The 14,740-nt window shown below is 46.7% G+C and overlaps 2 protein-coding genes across 3 annotated transcripts in view; one reads left to right on the top strand and one right to left on the bottom strand.

Moving 5' to 3' along the window:
* The first annotated feature begins 4,664 nt into the window (after window positions 1-4,664).
* Sft2d3 (SFT2 domain containing 3) lies at window positions 4,665-6,865 on the top strand. Its single transcript, NM_001108887.1, has one exon. It carries the CDS (start codon window positions 4,665-4,667, stop codon window positions 5,316-5,318), a length of 654 nt encoding a protein of 217 aa, NP_001102357.1. The 3' UTR covers window positions 5,319-6,865.
* Window positions 6,866-8,486: 1,621 nt separating this feature from the next.
* The window catches only part of Wdr33 (WD repeat domain 33), a 103,072-nt gene continuing 96,818 nt past the window's right edge, over window positions 8,487-14,740 (bottom strand). The window contains exons 20-23 of one of the 2 annotated variants that reach the window (XM_087592900.1): window positions 12,452-12,615; window positions 12,262-12,357; window positions 10,681-10,896; window positions 8,487-9,108 (exon numbers count right to left, since the gene is read on the bottom strand). In XM_087592900.1, the coding sequence (XP_087449026.1) occupies window positions 8,932-9,108; window positions 10,681-10,896; window positions 12,262-12,357; window positions 12,452-12,615 (653 nt within the window). In that variant the 3' untranslated portion in view covers window positions 8,487-8,931. The remainder of the gene's footprint in view (window positions 9,109-10,680; window positions 10,897-12,261; window positions 12,358-12,451; window positions 12,616-14,740) is intronic. The other variant, NM_001107398.2, reaches the window with a different exon arrangement.

The raw sequence follows: 14,740 nt of genomic DNA, 5'->3' as shown, positions 1-14,740 counted from the left end.
ATGACATAATAAAGGCAACCCACAGCGTTCCCACAGCAGCATCTGGCTAAGCAGAGGAAACTCCAGGCATCCCCACTGATATTAGCAACAAGACACGAATCTCTTGCTTGCCTCCTCTTCAATATGGTAGGGAAAAGTCTTAGCTGGAGCAAGTGAAGACAAGGGGAGGAGACGACAGAAGAGGAAGCCAAAGTATCTTCATTTGCAGATAAGATTCCATATAGAATAGACTCTACCAATGCCACAGGAAATCTCTTCAGCAGATAAAATGTTCATCAAAGCAGCACAATAGGAAAAAGTGCACAAAAATCAGTAGCATTCCAATATACTAATGACAAACATGCCAAGTACTAAATCAGGAAAATAGTTCCACTTACACTGTGTGTGTGTGTGTGTGTGTGTGAGAGAGAGAGAGAGAGAGAGAGAGAGAGAGAGAGAGAGAGAGAGAGAGAGATTTAACCAAGGAAGTGAAACTTGTACAATTAAAAACATTAAGACAGTGAGAAAAAAAAAAACTCTATGATGTGGAAACGGCCACCCACGTTCATGGATTGGTAGAACTAATATTGTGAAGTGACCATGGCCAGGAATATGAATTTGGAAACAATTTCAGAAACATTGGCAACAGAAGAAAGAAAGCCATACATCAAAACACTTTTCAAACTGGCTGTCCTGTCAAAATCAATCTGTAAATTCAAGACAATACACAACACAATTCTTCACAGAAATTAAAAAAAATCTTAACTTTTATACAAAAACACAAAAGATCCAGGATAGCCAAAGCAATCCCAAACAACATGGCCAGCCAGTTCATCCTGGTACCGGCATAAAGTCACTGACCAGTGCAACAGAACTGAGGACCCACACAACAAACCACGTTGTTGCCTGAAACAGAGGCCAACACCACACACTGGTGAAAAGACAGCATCTTCAACAAATGATCAAACTGCTTAACTACATGTTAAAGAGTGAAACTAGACCCTTAGCTCTCAGTCTACACAAACTCAACTCCAAAATGCTTCAAGGACCTCAACATCAGGCCTGATAGCCTGAATGTTGTCAATGAAAGAAACTGCTGTCAGAGGAGTAAGGAATGTAGTTTATTCCAAAGCCAAATGAGTGCCCATGGCGGGACCACAGAGATTTAGGCAACAACTTCATACTTTTTATAGTAGCAGAACAAAGAGAGCCATAAGTCACTTTTCAAGTACACTAATGGGTGCCTCAAGCAGATGGATTATCACAAGATGGGGAGAACCCTGGGCCTTGGATGTTCTCTGAAAACACTTGGCTCTTTGCTTAGTCGGAAACTAGGGGTTTGCTAAGTTAATACAGCCTTAAATGTTTTATCTGTTGTCAAGATGCTGAGCTGAGCTTTATGTGATGGACAGAAAGTTAGGTCTGACCAGGTGGTGGGGACACAAGGGATGGCTATGGGTAGGCTACACACCACCCCAAAACAAACTGTAGTTAGGCTCTGCACTAAACTGTCTGAAATACACTGTTTTCCTGACAGATAATTTCTCAAATACACCCTGAGTGGTTGCCTTGGCTGACTATTCTCACCCCTTAACATGAGCTAAAGCATTCAGATTATATATATTAAAGGAACTGATGCTGACAAGCTCTGGCCCGAGTGTCGGGATTACTGGTGTTTGCCACAGTTAAAATGCCACCACCGTGGCCCATTTGCTGCATCCTTATTGCAGGATATTTAATCATATTGTGACCCCCAAGACTGTGTTACTCACTAAAAACAACTGTTTCTAATTGTGGTGTGGTCAGCCCTAGCACACACCTTTGATCCCAAATAATGAAGGTATAGTCAGTTTGTAGAAGAAAGCACTGTGTTTCAAAGTGGTGGCAGACCAAATGACAAATCAGAGAAAGATTTGACAGACTGGGACCTGCCCAGCCCTCTCGAGAAGAGGAAGGACAGGCTCTTAGGAGGGCAGTGCAGAGGGACAGGAAAGGAATGTAAGCAGTTTCACTGGGAGAGCTGTCCAGACAGGTTGAAAGCGAGCAAGCTAGACACAGTGAAGACGGAACAGAGAATGACAAAGGACAAAGCGAGCCAGAAACAAGGACAGATTGCTAGAATTTAGGACATGCAGAGTAGTTCAGGAGAAGCTCAGAGAAGACAGGTTGAATCAGTTGTTTGTTGGAGAGGAATTTGAACGAGAACAGTTGTGTCAAATCAGCCAGCCAGAAAGCAAAGAAAACTATGTAAAAACATTCTAGGCTTCGGTTTGGTTGGACAGAGACTAGAAGCTTCCAGGACTAGGCCTAGGTTAGGAGACAAAGACATTGTAATAATTGGAGACAACTATGTCAGGTGAATAAAAGCAACTTTGACCCATCTTAGCTCTTACCCACCTGTCTTTTAGTGGACCAGCAAGACGGCTGGCTCTATGGGTGAAGATGCTTCTCACCAAATCTAACGAGGACTTCAACAGCCAGAAACCCACATGGTATAAGATTAAGTCCCGTAATGCTGCTCTACGGCTCCACCTGCACACCTCCCACAGCCAAAGTAATGGTAAAAAAAATTCATAAAATATTTTCGTTAATCCTCTTGTGTGTGGAACAAAGTAAATTTGTTCACACAGAAAAAAAAAAAAAACCATCAACTCAGATTCCTTTTGTAATGCGATTGGCATATTGTAACGACAGTCCTGCAGCTGCTTCTAAAAAGCTTACTTACGCATATGTGTGAGCATGTGTGTTCTGGTGCCCCTGAGGGCCAGAAGGAGGAGCTGGAATAGCAGGTGGTTGTGAGCTGCCCATGTGAGTGTTGGGAACTGAACTTTTAATTAACATGTATGTTCGTGGAACCATAAAGAGCAACTTTTTTTTTTTTAAACAAGAACTGTTGTGGAACATTTTCAGCACGAGGTGTGCTTGGAGTCCATCAAAGAGATACAGACAGGAAGCATCAGGCCTCTCTCTGAGCTGGTGGCCAGTGTCACCTGCTTATCTCCAAACTCTGAGAGATGAAAAGCTAATGGTAGTCTATGTGACTGAACCACTATCAGAAAAGGCAGTTTCAAGTCCCAAATTATTCATTAGACAAACCAGTGGGATGGGGAATCTGAGAAGGGGGCATGTGGGCACGTCGTGGCCTGTGGGAAATCTCTCAAGATGAGGTCTGGCAGCCAATCAGTGGTCCTGTCTCTTCTTCTCTCTATGCTGCACCCCTTCACTCATCCCTTGAATCTGTTACCACAGATCACGTATCTTGTTTCCCACACAAAGGCCCCGACAGAACAACCGATGGCTTCAGGGACATCTACCAAGTCTTCGAGAACATTTACTGCACTGAAGGACGGCTGTGCCGACTTACCAGGCTAGTTGGGTCCCTGAGAGGGAGTCACAAGACCCTGTCCTAAAAACAGTGACTCACGTGGTAAACTGTCACAATTCAGACTGGTACAACACAGAAAGTGTGCAGGAGGGAGGTGCAGTCCTGGGAGTCTCTGCAGTGTGGCCTGTGAGCCGTCACAGGCAGACACAGCTCCAGAAGGCAAGAGAGAACGGCACACGCAACAGAACAGCAGGGAAACTGACTGGAATGTGCTGGGGTTGCTCCACATCTGAAGCAGGAGTCAAAATGCTTCAAGGTTATAGAAGCCAACGACATGAGAGAGACATTTGCACATCATGTGCAGAGTCAGGGCATGCAAACCGCAACATTCAGGGAGCACTGCAGGAGAGGAAGCAGAAGACTGGGAAGACCCAGAGGATGGGGATCAGATGCTGTGAGACCACACCTCCTCAGTAGCATCAGAAGCCATACCCATAATGTCTCATCAACATGATTGCCTAAACACACCTGAACAGGAACAAGAGACAGGCTAGAGTGGATGGGGAGAGATCAGGAGATGTCAACCCCCCCCCCCCACCCATTGCACAAAGGTGCAACAATTAAAACAACAAAACAAAACAAAAATGGAAACCAGAAGAGTTGGTTGGGGGTGGGAGTTAGCCCTTTATCAACTCCACTTTCAAAGGAGCCTAAGCCCTGTAGGTGTGGATTTTTAAATTACTTTTACATTTTATGTATATGGGTGATCTGCCTGCATGTTGTACGTGCACCACTTGCGAGGGCATTAGATGTCCTGAAACCACAGTTACGAGATCTTAGCTGCCATGTGAGTACCAGGATCCAAACATGAGTTCTCTGCAAGAGCAACAAGTGCTCCTACCTACTGAGCCATTCTCCTGCGACGTCTTCAGAATTCTGAGGTAACTGTAGACATGTAGAAACTTGAAAGAGAGGGAGGGAGAACGAAAGAGAGAAAAGGAAAGAAAATTCTGTTTACCCTTTCCCCCAGATTCCTCCATTTAGCAGTTTTAGCAATGTGAGGCACCTGACAGTCAATATTCGTCTGTCAGCAGATGCCCCTGTGGATCCTTTTATTGCTATTGCCACTCTTGTGTCTTTTAATGCTGACAGGACTTAACTCGGTGACTAAAACAAAAAAATCAGGATCTGGTAGACTATACAACACAGCTGTACTGCCTACTCCAGGACTTCCGCCAAGCTTTGGACACCATCCTTCCGCCGAGGCCGACCAACCGCCACCCGAGGATCTAGCTACTTCCGGTCGCGGGTGACAAACCCCGGAAGTATCAGCCCGGTTTTTAACGCCACTCGGTCCGAGATGGCCGATCTCCACCGCCAGCTGCAGGACTACCTGATGCAGGGTAAAGCGAGTAGGCCGGCAGCCGCAGAGCCGCTGCTCGGCGCGAGGGCAGCAGAGGAGCCTACGTCCGGGGACAGACCTGCCGGGGCATGGCTAGGCAGCACGGCTTTGCGATGGCCGTGGGCACGGAGCCCTGCCGAGCCGCCGCCCGCGGGCTCTCGGTGCATCCCAAACGTGACTCGCGGGCAGCGCCTGGCGGCGGGCGGCCTGTGTCTGCTGTTGGCCGCGCTCTGTTTCGGTCTGGCCGCGCTCTACGCTCCGGTGCTGCTGCTGCGCGCGCGCAAGTTCGCGCTCCTTTGGTCGCTGGGCTCCGTGCTGGCGCTGGCGAGCGCGGCGCTGCTGCGGGGCGGCCCGGCTTGTGGGCGTCTGCTGCGCGGCGAGGAGACGCCTTCGCGGAGCGCGCTGTGCTACGCAGCCGCCTTGGGCGCCACGCTCTACGCCGCGTTGGTCCTGCGCAGTACGGTGCTAACGGCACTCGGCGCTTGCGCACAGGTAGCCGCGCTACTCTACGCGTTGATAGGGCTCCTGCCCTGGGGCGGCGTGACGGCGCTCCGCCTGGCGCTCGGTCGCCTAAATCGCGGGACGGGCCTAGCCAACGCGCTCCCGGTGTGACAGTCCCAATCTGGAGGAAGAGGAACCAGCCAAGCTAAGGACACTCCACCGTACCCAAGCGTACAAGGACAAGGCACCAACTGGACTGCGTGGCGGAGTCCGTGCGCTTGAAGCACCTGTCAAGAACTGATGAGCAGGAGGTTTAAGATCCTTCTTTGGCTTCAGTGTTCTGTGGTTCTGGGTCGCATGGACCACGGTAAAACGTGATTTTTACAGTGCTCCGGAAACCACTATCATGAACTGCTTTCGCACTAAACTGGCTTTACACGGACGTCAGATTTAGCGAGGAACAAACGGAGAAATGAATAGCTTTCTGACTTAGTTGCTTTTGGGAGAACTACATTCTACCTTTTGTCATTTAAAGAAATCCAGGGATGTGTTTGGTTGATCAGGTTTCGGTTCTGCTACATCTTTTCAAAGCCTCCTTACTCCTACTCACTGTAAAGCAATCCAGATTACCAGATTAAACACTAAATTTAACCACTGGATTTAAAGTAGTGATTAGCTAATATATTTTTACCTCAGGTTTTTTCTTCCGTTAAGAAGTAAATACGGTGCTTTATAATATGCAAGTATAAATATTTACTTGTCAAAGCAATATTCCGGATCAAAAAGCCAGTTATCCAGTATGACTGAGTGGCAAATTTTGCAAAGGTCTCTGTAAAACTAGGCTAAGAAATCCTGGGATACAGGGAATTTTTACATTTGTAGTTATCATAGTTGTTATATAAGTTTTGCCAGGTTTTTGATTCCTAACGATGCTGCTTGTTAAAAGTCCCACACAGTTGTTAAAAGTCCCACACTAATGCTGTGTAAAATGCTTCTCATACATAATTGCTGTATTTCCTTCTAGGTTCGCAGGTAGCTTTGTTTCTGTGGTGCTGGTGCAAATCAGCACTTAAATCTATCGTAATTTATTGCCAAAAATTCAGTTGAGTATTGAGTCTTGATTCATGAAAGTAAAGGGTATTCAGCTTAAAATGTCACCACCAGTGTCCTCACACTAGGCTGGCACATCCAAAGTACCCTAGAAGCCAAATACCATCAGCTTACTTAGAAGACTGGAGGATGGGTCCAGATGTTTCTGTATGATAATATATAAAACATACATGTTCAGCTGAGGTTGAGACCCATATCTGTGTGCTGGCTTGTATGATATCAAAGTAATTGTTTTCCAGGTTAGGTCAAACAGTCCCCCATGATGTGATCCTATACTGGCCAATATCCCAACGTCACAGGGTTCCCAGACCACTAGCCTCTATAGTAATTACCCCCTGGTAATCCTTTTGCCATGCCCTCCAGGCAGTAAGTAGAGCTTCCACTGCTCAGGAAAGGAAATGCTATTTTCAAGTAGTGATGTGCATTTTTTTTATGTCACTATGTTCAAGGTATTAAAATTCTGTTTCAAACATTGTCAAGAATTCATTACTTGAAAATAAGTTTTATAAAATTCTAAGCACAATATTTTATATTTTGACAGTAGCACTGAAAATGTTGTGTGTAGATATGTAATGCCTAATGTAGAGGAACTGTTTATAAATGCATTCATTCTGAGAACACGGCCTGGATGGTGTCTGGATTCCTGTAGTTTCATGGACTCTGACTTTAAGGTGTTTGTGTGTTATACCAGGGGAGTGCAAGTGAGGAGGAAGAGTGCTCCTTTCTAATGTCGTGAGTGCTGCCATGTTTATTTTTGAAATTCACTAGACAGCCTCAGGTTCTAGCATCCAGATAATCACCATGTCTTCTTCACCCCACACACACAGCTAGGGAGGCCTTCTGTGCAAAGTCCAACTGTGTCAGCATCTCTTAAGCCACCAGAGATGTCCAGCAGCACTCAACTTGCCAAGTAAACCTGTCTTCATGTGCCAAAAAGCTAGTAATGCAACAAGAGGCTAGCAGCTCTGGGAGTGACTTTTATAAAGGCTCTCCCAGAAAGACTAGTGGTCAGAGCTGAAGAAGGAGCTCCGTGGTTAGGAGCACTGGCTGCTCCCCTAGAGACATGGATTCAACTCCTAGCACTGACAACTGCCTATTACATCTGATGCCCTCTTCTGTCCTCCAAAGACACCAGGCACACAACTGGTGCAGACATAAACTCAGGCAAAACTCCCATAAGAGGGGTGAAGGGCTTTAAAAAAAAAAAAAGAAAGACAGCAAAATGTCAGCATAGGAAGCAGTATCTTAAATTGAAGGGTGGGACAAGGGGAAAGTGGAATCCCAAGCTGCCCTGAACCTTACCATGTAGCCAAGGACAGCACTGGAATTGTGAGCCTCCTGGCCCCACCTCCCAAAGGCTAGGTTATACATGTGTGCTAACATGCTAAGTTAGTATTTTTTAAGGAGAGGACCTCTCTCCATGTCTAGCTGAGTTGCCTGCTCACAGGTCCTGGGGCTGAGTTCCTGTCCCTGTGTGGGCTCTGAACCACTGAGCCATCTCTCCCAAGTCCCACCTTTGCTTTTGTATGTATGTATACATGCTTATGTATGTATATATGCATATATGGCTTCTTTGGGGGGGGGGGTTGAAACAGGATTTCTCTTTGTAGCCCAGGCTGTTTTAGAACTTAATTTGTAGACTAGGCTGGCCCTGAATTCAGAGACCTGCCTATCTTTGCCTCCCAACCCACCTTTTTAATTTTTTTTTAAAGCAAGAAATTTGTCACGGCAGAGAACTTTCTGGTACCTTCTGTCTTGTACCCTGAAACCTGAAATCTTCACAGAGTGCATGTGGAAGAAGAGATTGTTTTCCAAAGTGTAGATACTTTGTTCCACTTCCTTTGAGCTGTGTGATAGGATGCACCACGTTAATGTTGCTTACACCAGGTCTCTCAGTGACCATTCAAAGCTAAACCGCTAGGAGATGCATCCAAGGGAGAATGTCTAGCTGAAGACCCACAAGATTCAAGTCTTTCTTCAGTGTGATTTTCTACCCCATAGAGCATGTCTGAGGTTTTGAGCCTTCTTGAACTATAGAGCAATTTTAAAGTACTCCTTATCGCATAACAAGAGCGGTGTAACAACGGAAACATAAAAATCATGTGAAAGCGGAGTTGACAAGTGACCGTCTGTCGGAAGTGCCAGTAGTAAGCACGCCCTCACCAGGTCAGATGTGTTGAAACCACAAGCTCTTAGGGTGAGCACTGCATAACTGGTGCTTCTGTTAACTCGAGTAAATCACATTCTGTATTCATACAAAACAAGGTTTTTTTCTCTGACAAACTGTACATATAGAAATAAATTTCCAATTGGACATGAACTGAACTTTGTGGAGGTGCTCCATTTCTCATGACACTTAAAAAAAGGATTCCAGCTTTTCTCTTCACAAACGAACGGGAGACTTAGAGCAATGAGGAGGTACAAGACAAAACGGCCAACTCCCTGGGGAGTCGGCATCAGTCTTTTGTCTCGAGCACCTCACTGGGCTCCTAGAATAGAACTCAGCTGCCCCAGAAGAATTGTTCAGGGCTACAGTGGTAAAGGCTTGTTTTTGCTTCTGTGGTAAGTCCACAAGAACTTCTTAAATAGTATCCAGAGAGGCCTAAGGCGATTCGGCCCTCCTACCGACCCCTCCCACTACCTCTTGAAGTGCCTCTCCTTGGAGGGCCAGAGTTCATGTTACTCCCTCTACCCCAGTTACTGCCACTCCGGCCCCCTCGAGAAGATGAGCTGCTGCCTGGAGGGCCACCAAAAGGTTCATCTCTGTGGTATCCATCATGATGGTCTCCGTCCAAAGAGCTGGAACGCCCGGATTTTGGAACTCTCTGGGAAGGTCCTGGGCCCCCTCGGCCTGAAACAAAACATGATTCAAGAAATGGCTTCCTGTATCATAGTGCCTGCTCCCCAATAATTCCTGGTACAGCTGTCTCCCTGATGACAGTGAACCATCAGGAGGTCTTAAGGAGATACATAATGGCTTTCAGAGCTGGCGGGGCCTTTCCCTTCCCCGATTCTCCCTGCCTTCCTAAAAACCGTTAGATCACATTGCTAAGCCAACAAGGTCCACTCTCTGGTGTCGTTGGTCACTTCCTCCTGAGGCTGACCACTACGGTTTGACTGTGGAAGTTATTGATGTCCAGCAACTGAAAGCCTCCTTCGGTTCGCCTAATTAACACGCCCAATCAAAACATGCCACCACATCCTGGACTACTCTAACACAGACCTTTCCTTTTGACTCTTAAAAACTACACCTGCAAATCAGTCACTTGACTTTTCCTCCCCAGTTAATAAAGGAAGTCTGAAAACAGAGTTTGAGTATGCTTTGTGCCTAATCTAGGGTCTGGGAGGGAGCACCTCACTGTATGTGAGTCCCTTCGGTGGGTTCCTCTGTCCCTTCCTGACCTCATCCGTGGCTCATGACATCAGGCCTCAGTATCTCGGGGACCATACACACCCCAGACGTAGGGACTAAGGCCCCAGTTAGGTCCACTGTGCACTTTGGCTTCTTTTTCTGTCCTTTTGGGATGAACTGACCTTGAATATATATGAACTTTATTGTATTACCAAAGAATTTTTTTCCTTGAGCTCAGTGGTTCAGTGCTTTGCCTACTGTGTGCCAAGATCCTGGGTTTGACTCCCAGCACTGCAAATGAATGAATACACAAGAGAGCTTTTCCTTGTGAGATGATGCGATGGGCGCCTCTTCTATAGCAGGCTCTTCCTACTGCGTCTGAACGGAAGTTGAATCTCATGGACATAAAGGTGTTAGGGGATTTGCCAAGTAGTAAACTTGGCCTGTTGTCATGCAAATCACATGTCCTTGGCCAGAGCATCCTGACTGCCCATGAATTCATCCCAGACCAGAGCATACTGAACAGTGCCTTGTTTAACTGGGATGGATATGTGTGTGTGTGTGTGTGTGTGTGTGTGTGTGTGTGTGTATGTGTGTGTGTGTGTGTACTGGATATACACAAGTCATTTCTGGAAAGAATACATAAAAAGCAAGTGAACAAGATGGGGCATCCACAGCACACCACACAGGCCCAGTCTGACCTAAAGCCAGACTTGTAGTTAGCAGTTACTGGCTACTGCTCCTGGGTACACGGTCATTGGTCCTCCTGGGCCTCTGCCAAAAAGTACAATACAGAACGTGCTCTCTCCTGAGATGATACCCTTGAAGGCTCCAAAGAGCTTCTTGGTGGAGGCTACAACTGTCAGTAGGACCAGCAGCACAGAGGGTGGGACGGAGAGGGCAGAGCGGAGACCCTCAACAGGGAGCTCCATCCAGCTGTCCAAGTTCAAACAAACTACACTCCCGCTAGGTTTAGAGCCTGACTCTGCCCGACTAAGCTCGGAGACAGAGTGGAAGCAGCCTTGGGGACTTAGGGTACATGTTCTGGGACTGCGATTGCTGTCCTCTTACCTTTGCTTCCTCGGTCCTCCGAGGGGCCTCCTTGGGCCTCCATCTCTCTGTGTTCAGAAGTGCCCGACCCATCATGCCAGGGGCGCTTCCGGGGTGGTAGGGAGGCCATGTCCATGCCTTGGAGAGAAGAGGAGCGCTCTCTGCTAGCTGGTGAATGGCCATCGTGAGGGGGATGATCAGGACGGGGAGCATCACGAAAGTGTTCATGACCTGGTCCTGAAATGAGAACCGAAGGGTCCATGCTCTTAAGGATCTGACAGTATCAGCTCAGTGAAACAGTATAGCCCCAGGCAGCTGAGAGCAGGAGTCTCGCCTTAATAGCTGGGGTGTGAGTCACTGCACGGATGTGAGGAAGAAACTCCTCCCAGAACAAGAGGAGGCAGGTACACGCAGATGTTCTCCGTTGTTTTAGACTTAGGTTATCCTCACAATCTTTAAAAGTATTGAGCAAAAGGGTAGAGGACTGGCTCAATGGGAAAAGTGCTTGCTGTGTAAATATGAGAACAGAGTTCAGATACCCAGCATCCACATAAAACCCACACGTACATAAAATCCCAGAGACAAGCTGGCTAGCAAGACTAGTCAAATCAGCAGGCTCCTGACTCAAATGAGAAACCTGCCTCAATATAGAAGGGAGACAGACACCAAAGAAAGACAGTCTCTGCTTTCCATACACATGCATACCTACCTGCACACATGTATACCCACACATGAACATATGAACATATGAATATACATACATACATACATAATGTAACAAAAAAATACATCTACTAATATTTATTGTGTCAATTAAGATGAAGAAAATTTTAACTCTTTAATCTTTATTTTACAAATAGATGACAAAGAAATATACTGAAAAGAGTGGTATTCATGCAGCTCTGTCTGTCAGTCAGAGGTCGATATAAAAGTGTCATTCTCAGCTCTTTATTTTTTTAATTCTCCCCCACTCCCCAAGCCAGGATCTCACTATGTCACCCTTGTAGGTATTTGCTTGCCTCTGCCTCCCAAGTGCTAGGTTAATGGTGTACGCCGCCTTAACTGACTTCACAACTTTAACAAGACGGGACCTCATGCTGAACTAAAAGCAGACATTTGACTCATCAGACAGGTCGGAGAGTTCTAGGAATTCTGCTGTCTCTCCCTCTTCAGCACTGAAGTACAGGTGCCAGTACCATGAATGGCTGAGGATTCAAACCCAGGTCCTCATGTGGCAAGGATGTTACTGAGACATCTCCCTAACCCAAGGATGGTACTGTTTTACACTTAACACAAATCCATTTACTCTCTTACTTTAAACCAAACCAACGAACAAACAAAAAGTCAGAAGTGGTGGCACATGCTTTTAATCCCAGCACTCAGGAGGCAGAGGCAGACAGATCTCTGAATTCGAGGTCAGCCTGAAACCCAATGAAAACCAGACCTGGATTCGCCCACCTGTGTCTCCACTTGATCTATTGAGATAAAACACTGAAGTAGACGGATAGGAAGCCAACCAGCCACCACAGAGTCAAACCAGCAAAGACAGAACCTGGAGATGGGCCCGTACTCTGTCAACTACCAAACCATAAGCATCCTTACCGGGCTCTCGGTTTCCATCCCAGGAGTCTGGCTTCCGTCCTCCTTCAAAGCGAGGAAACTCATCAGGAGTGGGGAGTAAGCACTTCCTGGATCCCCCTACACAGAGGAGCAAACAAACTGTGCTCACAGGCCGCCCAGCTGTGCTCGAGGCCATTTGCCTCTTAAACCAGCTGTTCTCAATACTGCTCACCTCTAGGGGTGCCACGGCCTCGACCTCTGAGATCTCGTCCTCGGGCTGCTTCATCAGAAGCATCGAAAACCTCTTCTGGACCAAAGTCATCAGGACCAGGAAAGTTGTCCCTTCCTCTTGGAGGAGCACGGCCTTCGTGTCTTGGGGGAGCACCTCTTCTAAAGCTGAAAACAAAAATCAGAATGTCCACCTTCTGGAAAACATTACTCTTAAGTATGGAGAGAACTTGACAGGAAACTTGAATGTACTATGTAGGCGGGGAGAAAACCAACATGATATATGTCTAGTTTCTTCTGTGTAACCCTGGCTGTCCGGGAACTCAGAGACAGTGCCAAAATACACAGGAAGGCAGCGGTACAGCAGGTGTGAGCTTCCATATGTTACTGTGTTTCTTTCTTCCTCACTAATTATTACACTAGAACAGGTACTTTTGTTTGTCACTGCAGCTGACTCAGCTATATTTTTGACCATTAGCTTTTTTTTCCCATACATACTTGGAAAAGAAAGTACTGATTGTGGTAGTTTGAATAGCTATGGCCCCCAAAACCCTCATGTGTTTGAATGCTGTGCCCAAGGGAAGTGGCACTACTAGGAGGTGTGGCCTTGTTGAAGGAGGCATGTCACTGTGGAAGGAGGCTTTGAGGGTTCATATATGTTCAAGGCATGTTTAATGGGACACTCTCCTTGCTGCCTGTGGGTCAAGATGTAGAACTCTCAGTTCCTCCAGCACCAGTCTGCCCTGCTTCCTGCCATGACAACAATGGACTAAACCTCTGAAACTCTAAGCCCACCCCAACGAAATGCTTCCTTTCCTTCCAGCTCATTTTTAATTACTTCTTCATCCCCACCGGCATGACTAAAGCATCTTTGCTTTGAGCACAGCAAACCTGGGTCAGAGGAGAACTGCGTGTGTAAGAGGGCATAAGTGGGCCAGGACAGCCTCAACAGGAACGCTGTTCCCAAAACACAAGTACCCACTTACTAATACCATAGATACAGAGAGGCTTATTTGCCTTAATTAAAAATAAACAGAAACAAAAAACAAACAAACAAAAATAACCTACTACTGGTATGGAATGATTGCGCCCCCTAAATTCCTTTGTTGAAGGTCTAATGCTATGTGGAATGGTATATGAGGTATATAATACATCACATATGTAGGGCCAGGTGTGCTGTGCTCTTGGAGGTAAGTAAGCAGGGTGTTATGAGGTCATGAAGACAGAGCCAAGAAAATGAGATTAGGACGGAGAAACGGGCTGGAGAGATGCCCCAGCGGTTAAGAGCACCGACTGCTCTTCCAGAGGTCCTGAGTTCAAATCCCAGCAACCACATGGTGGCTCACAACCATCTGTAATGAGATCTGATGCCCTCTTCTGGTGTGTCTGAAGACAGCTACAGTGTACTTATACATAATAAATAAGTAAATAAATAAATAAATAAATCTATCTTTAAAAAAAAAGAAAGAAACAGAACAAAGAGCCAGCACTCACCCCACCCCAGTCATACCCACACAGACATACAGTAACCTGCAACCTGGGAAATGGGCCTCACCATCAACCAACCCCAGGGGACTCTGATCTGGCTTCAGCCTCCACTGCTGTAGAAAATCAATCCCTGCTTTCAAGCTGCCCACTTTTGGTTGAGAGCCTGAGCAGGGTAAGATATTGTCCAATCAACTGATTCCTCTCAAATCCCTCCCCAGTTTAAGAGCAACCACTCAGGTCCTAAGGAAGCAATAAGAAAGTGATGTGTGGGCAAGTGGTGTAAGCAATAAATAAATATAGCCAAGCCAATGATGGCGCGCACGCATCAGCAATTCTGACCTGGGAGGTGGAGGAAGAGGTTATACCTTGGCCAACAGAAAGTTTGAGACCAGCCTAGGGTACATGAGTCATGACTTCAAAGAGCTCAGGGCTCAGAGACGGCTCAGTGGTGAAGACGACCTGCTGACCTGTAGAGGACCCACACTTGTTCCTCACATCTACATGGTAGCTCACAGCCATTCTAATTCCAGTCTCAGGGTATGCGATATCCTCCTCTGTCCTCCATGGGCGCTAGGCATGCACGAGATACACACACATTCAGGCAAACACACGTAAAATACACAAACGGTTTTTGGGGGAGAAGGTGGTCTGGGCTACTGAGGTGGCTCAGCAGGTAAAAGCGCTTGCTGCCGAGCCTGAAGACCTGAGGACCGTTCCCAGGGCCCACAAGCTGGAGAGAATGAACTATTACAAGCTGTCCGCTAACCTCCACCTGCACACCATAGCATATGGCACGCACACACAA

The sequence above is a fragment of the Rattus norvegicus genome, chromosome 18, assembly GCF_021556685.1.
Source record: "Rattus norvegicus strain SHRSP/BbbUtx chromosome 18, alternate assembly SHRSP_T2T, whole genome shotgun sequence".
NCBI lineage: Eukaryota > Metazoa > Chordata > Mammalia > Rodentia > Muridae > Rattus > Rattus norvegicus.
This window is presented reverse-complemented; position numbering and strand designations above follow the sequence as displayed.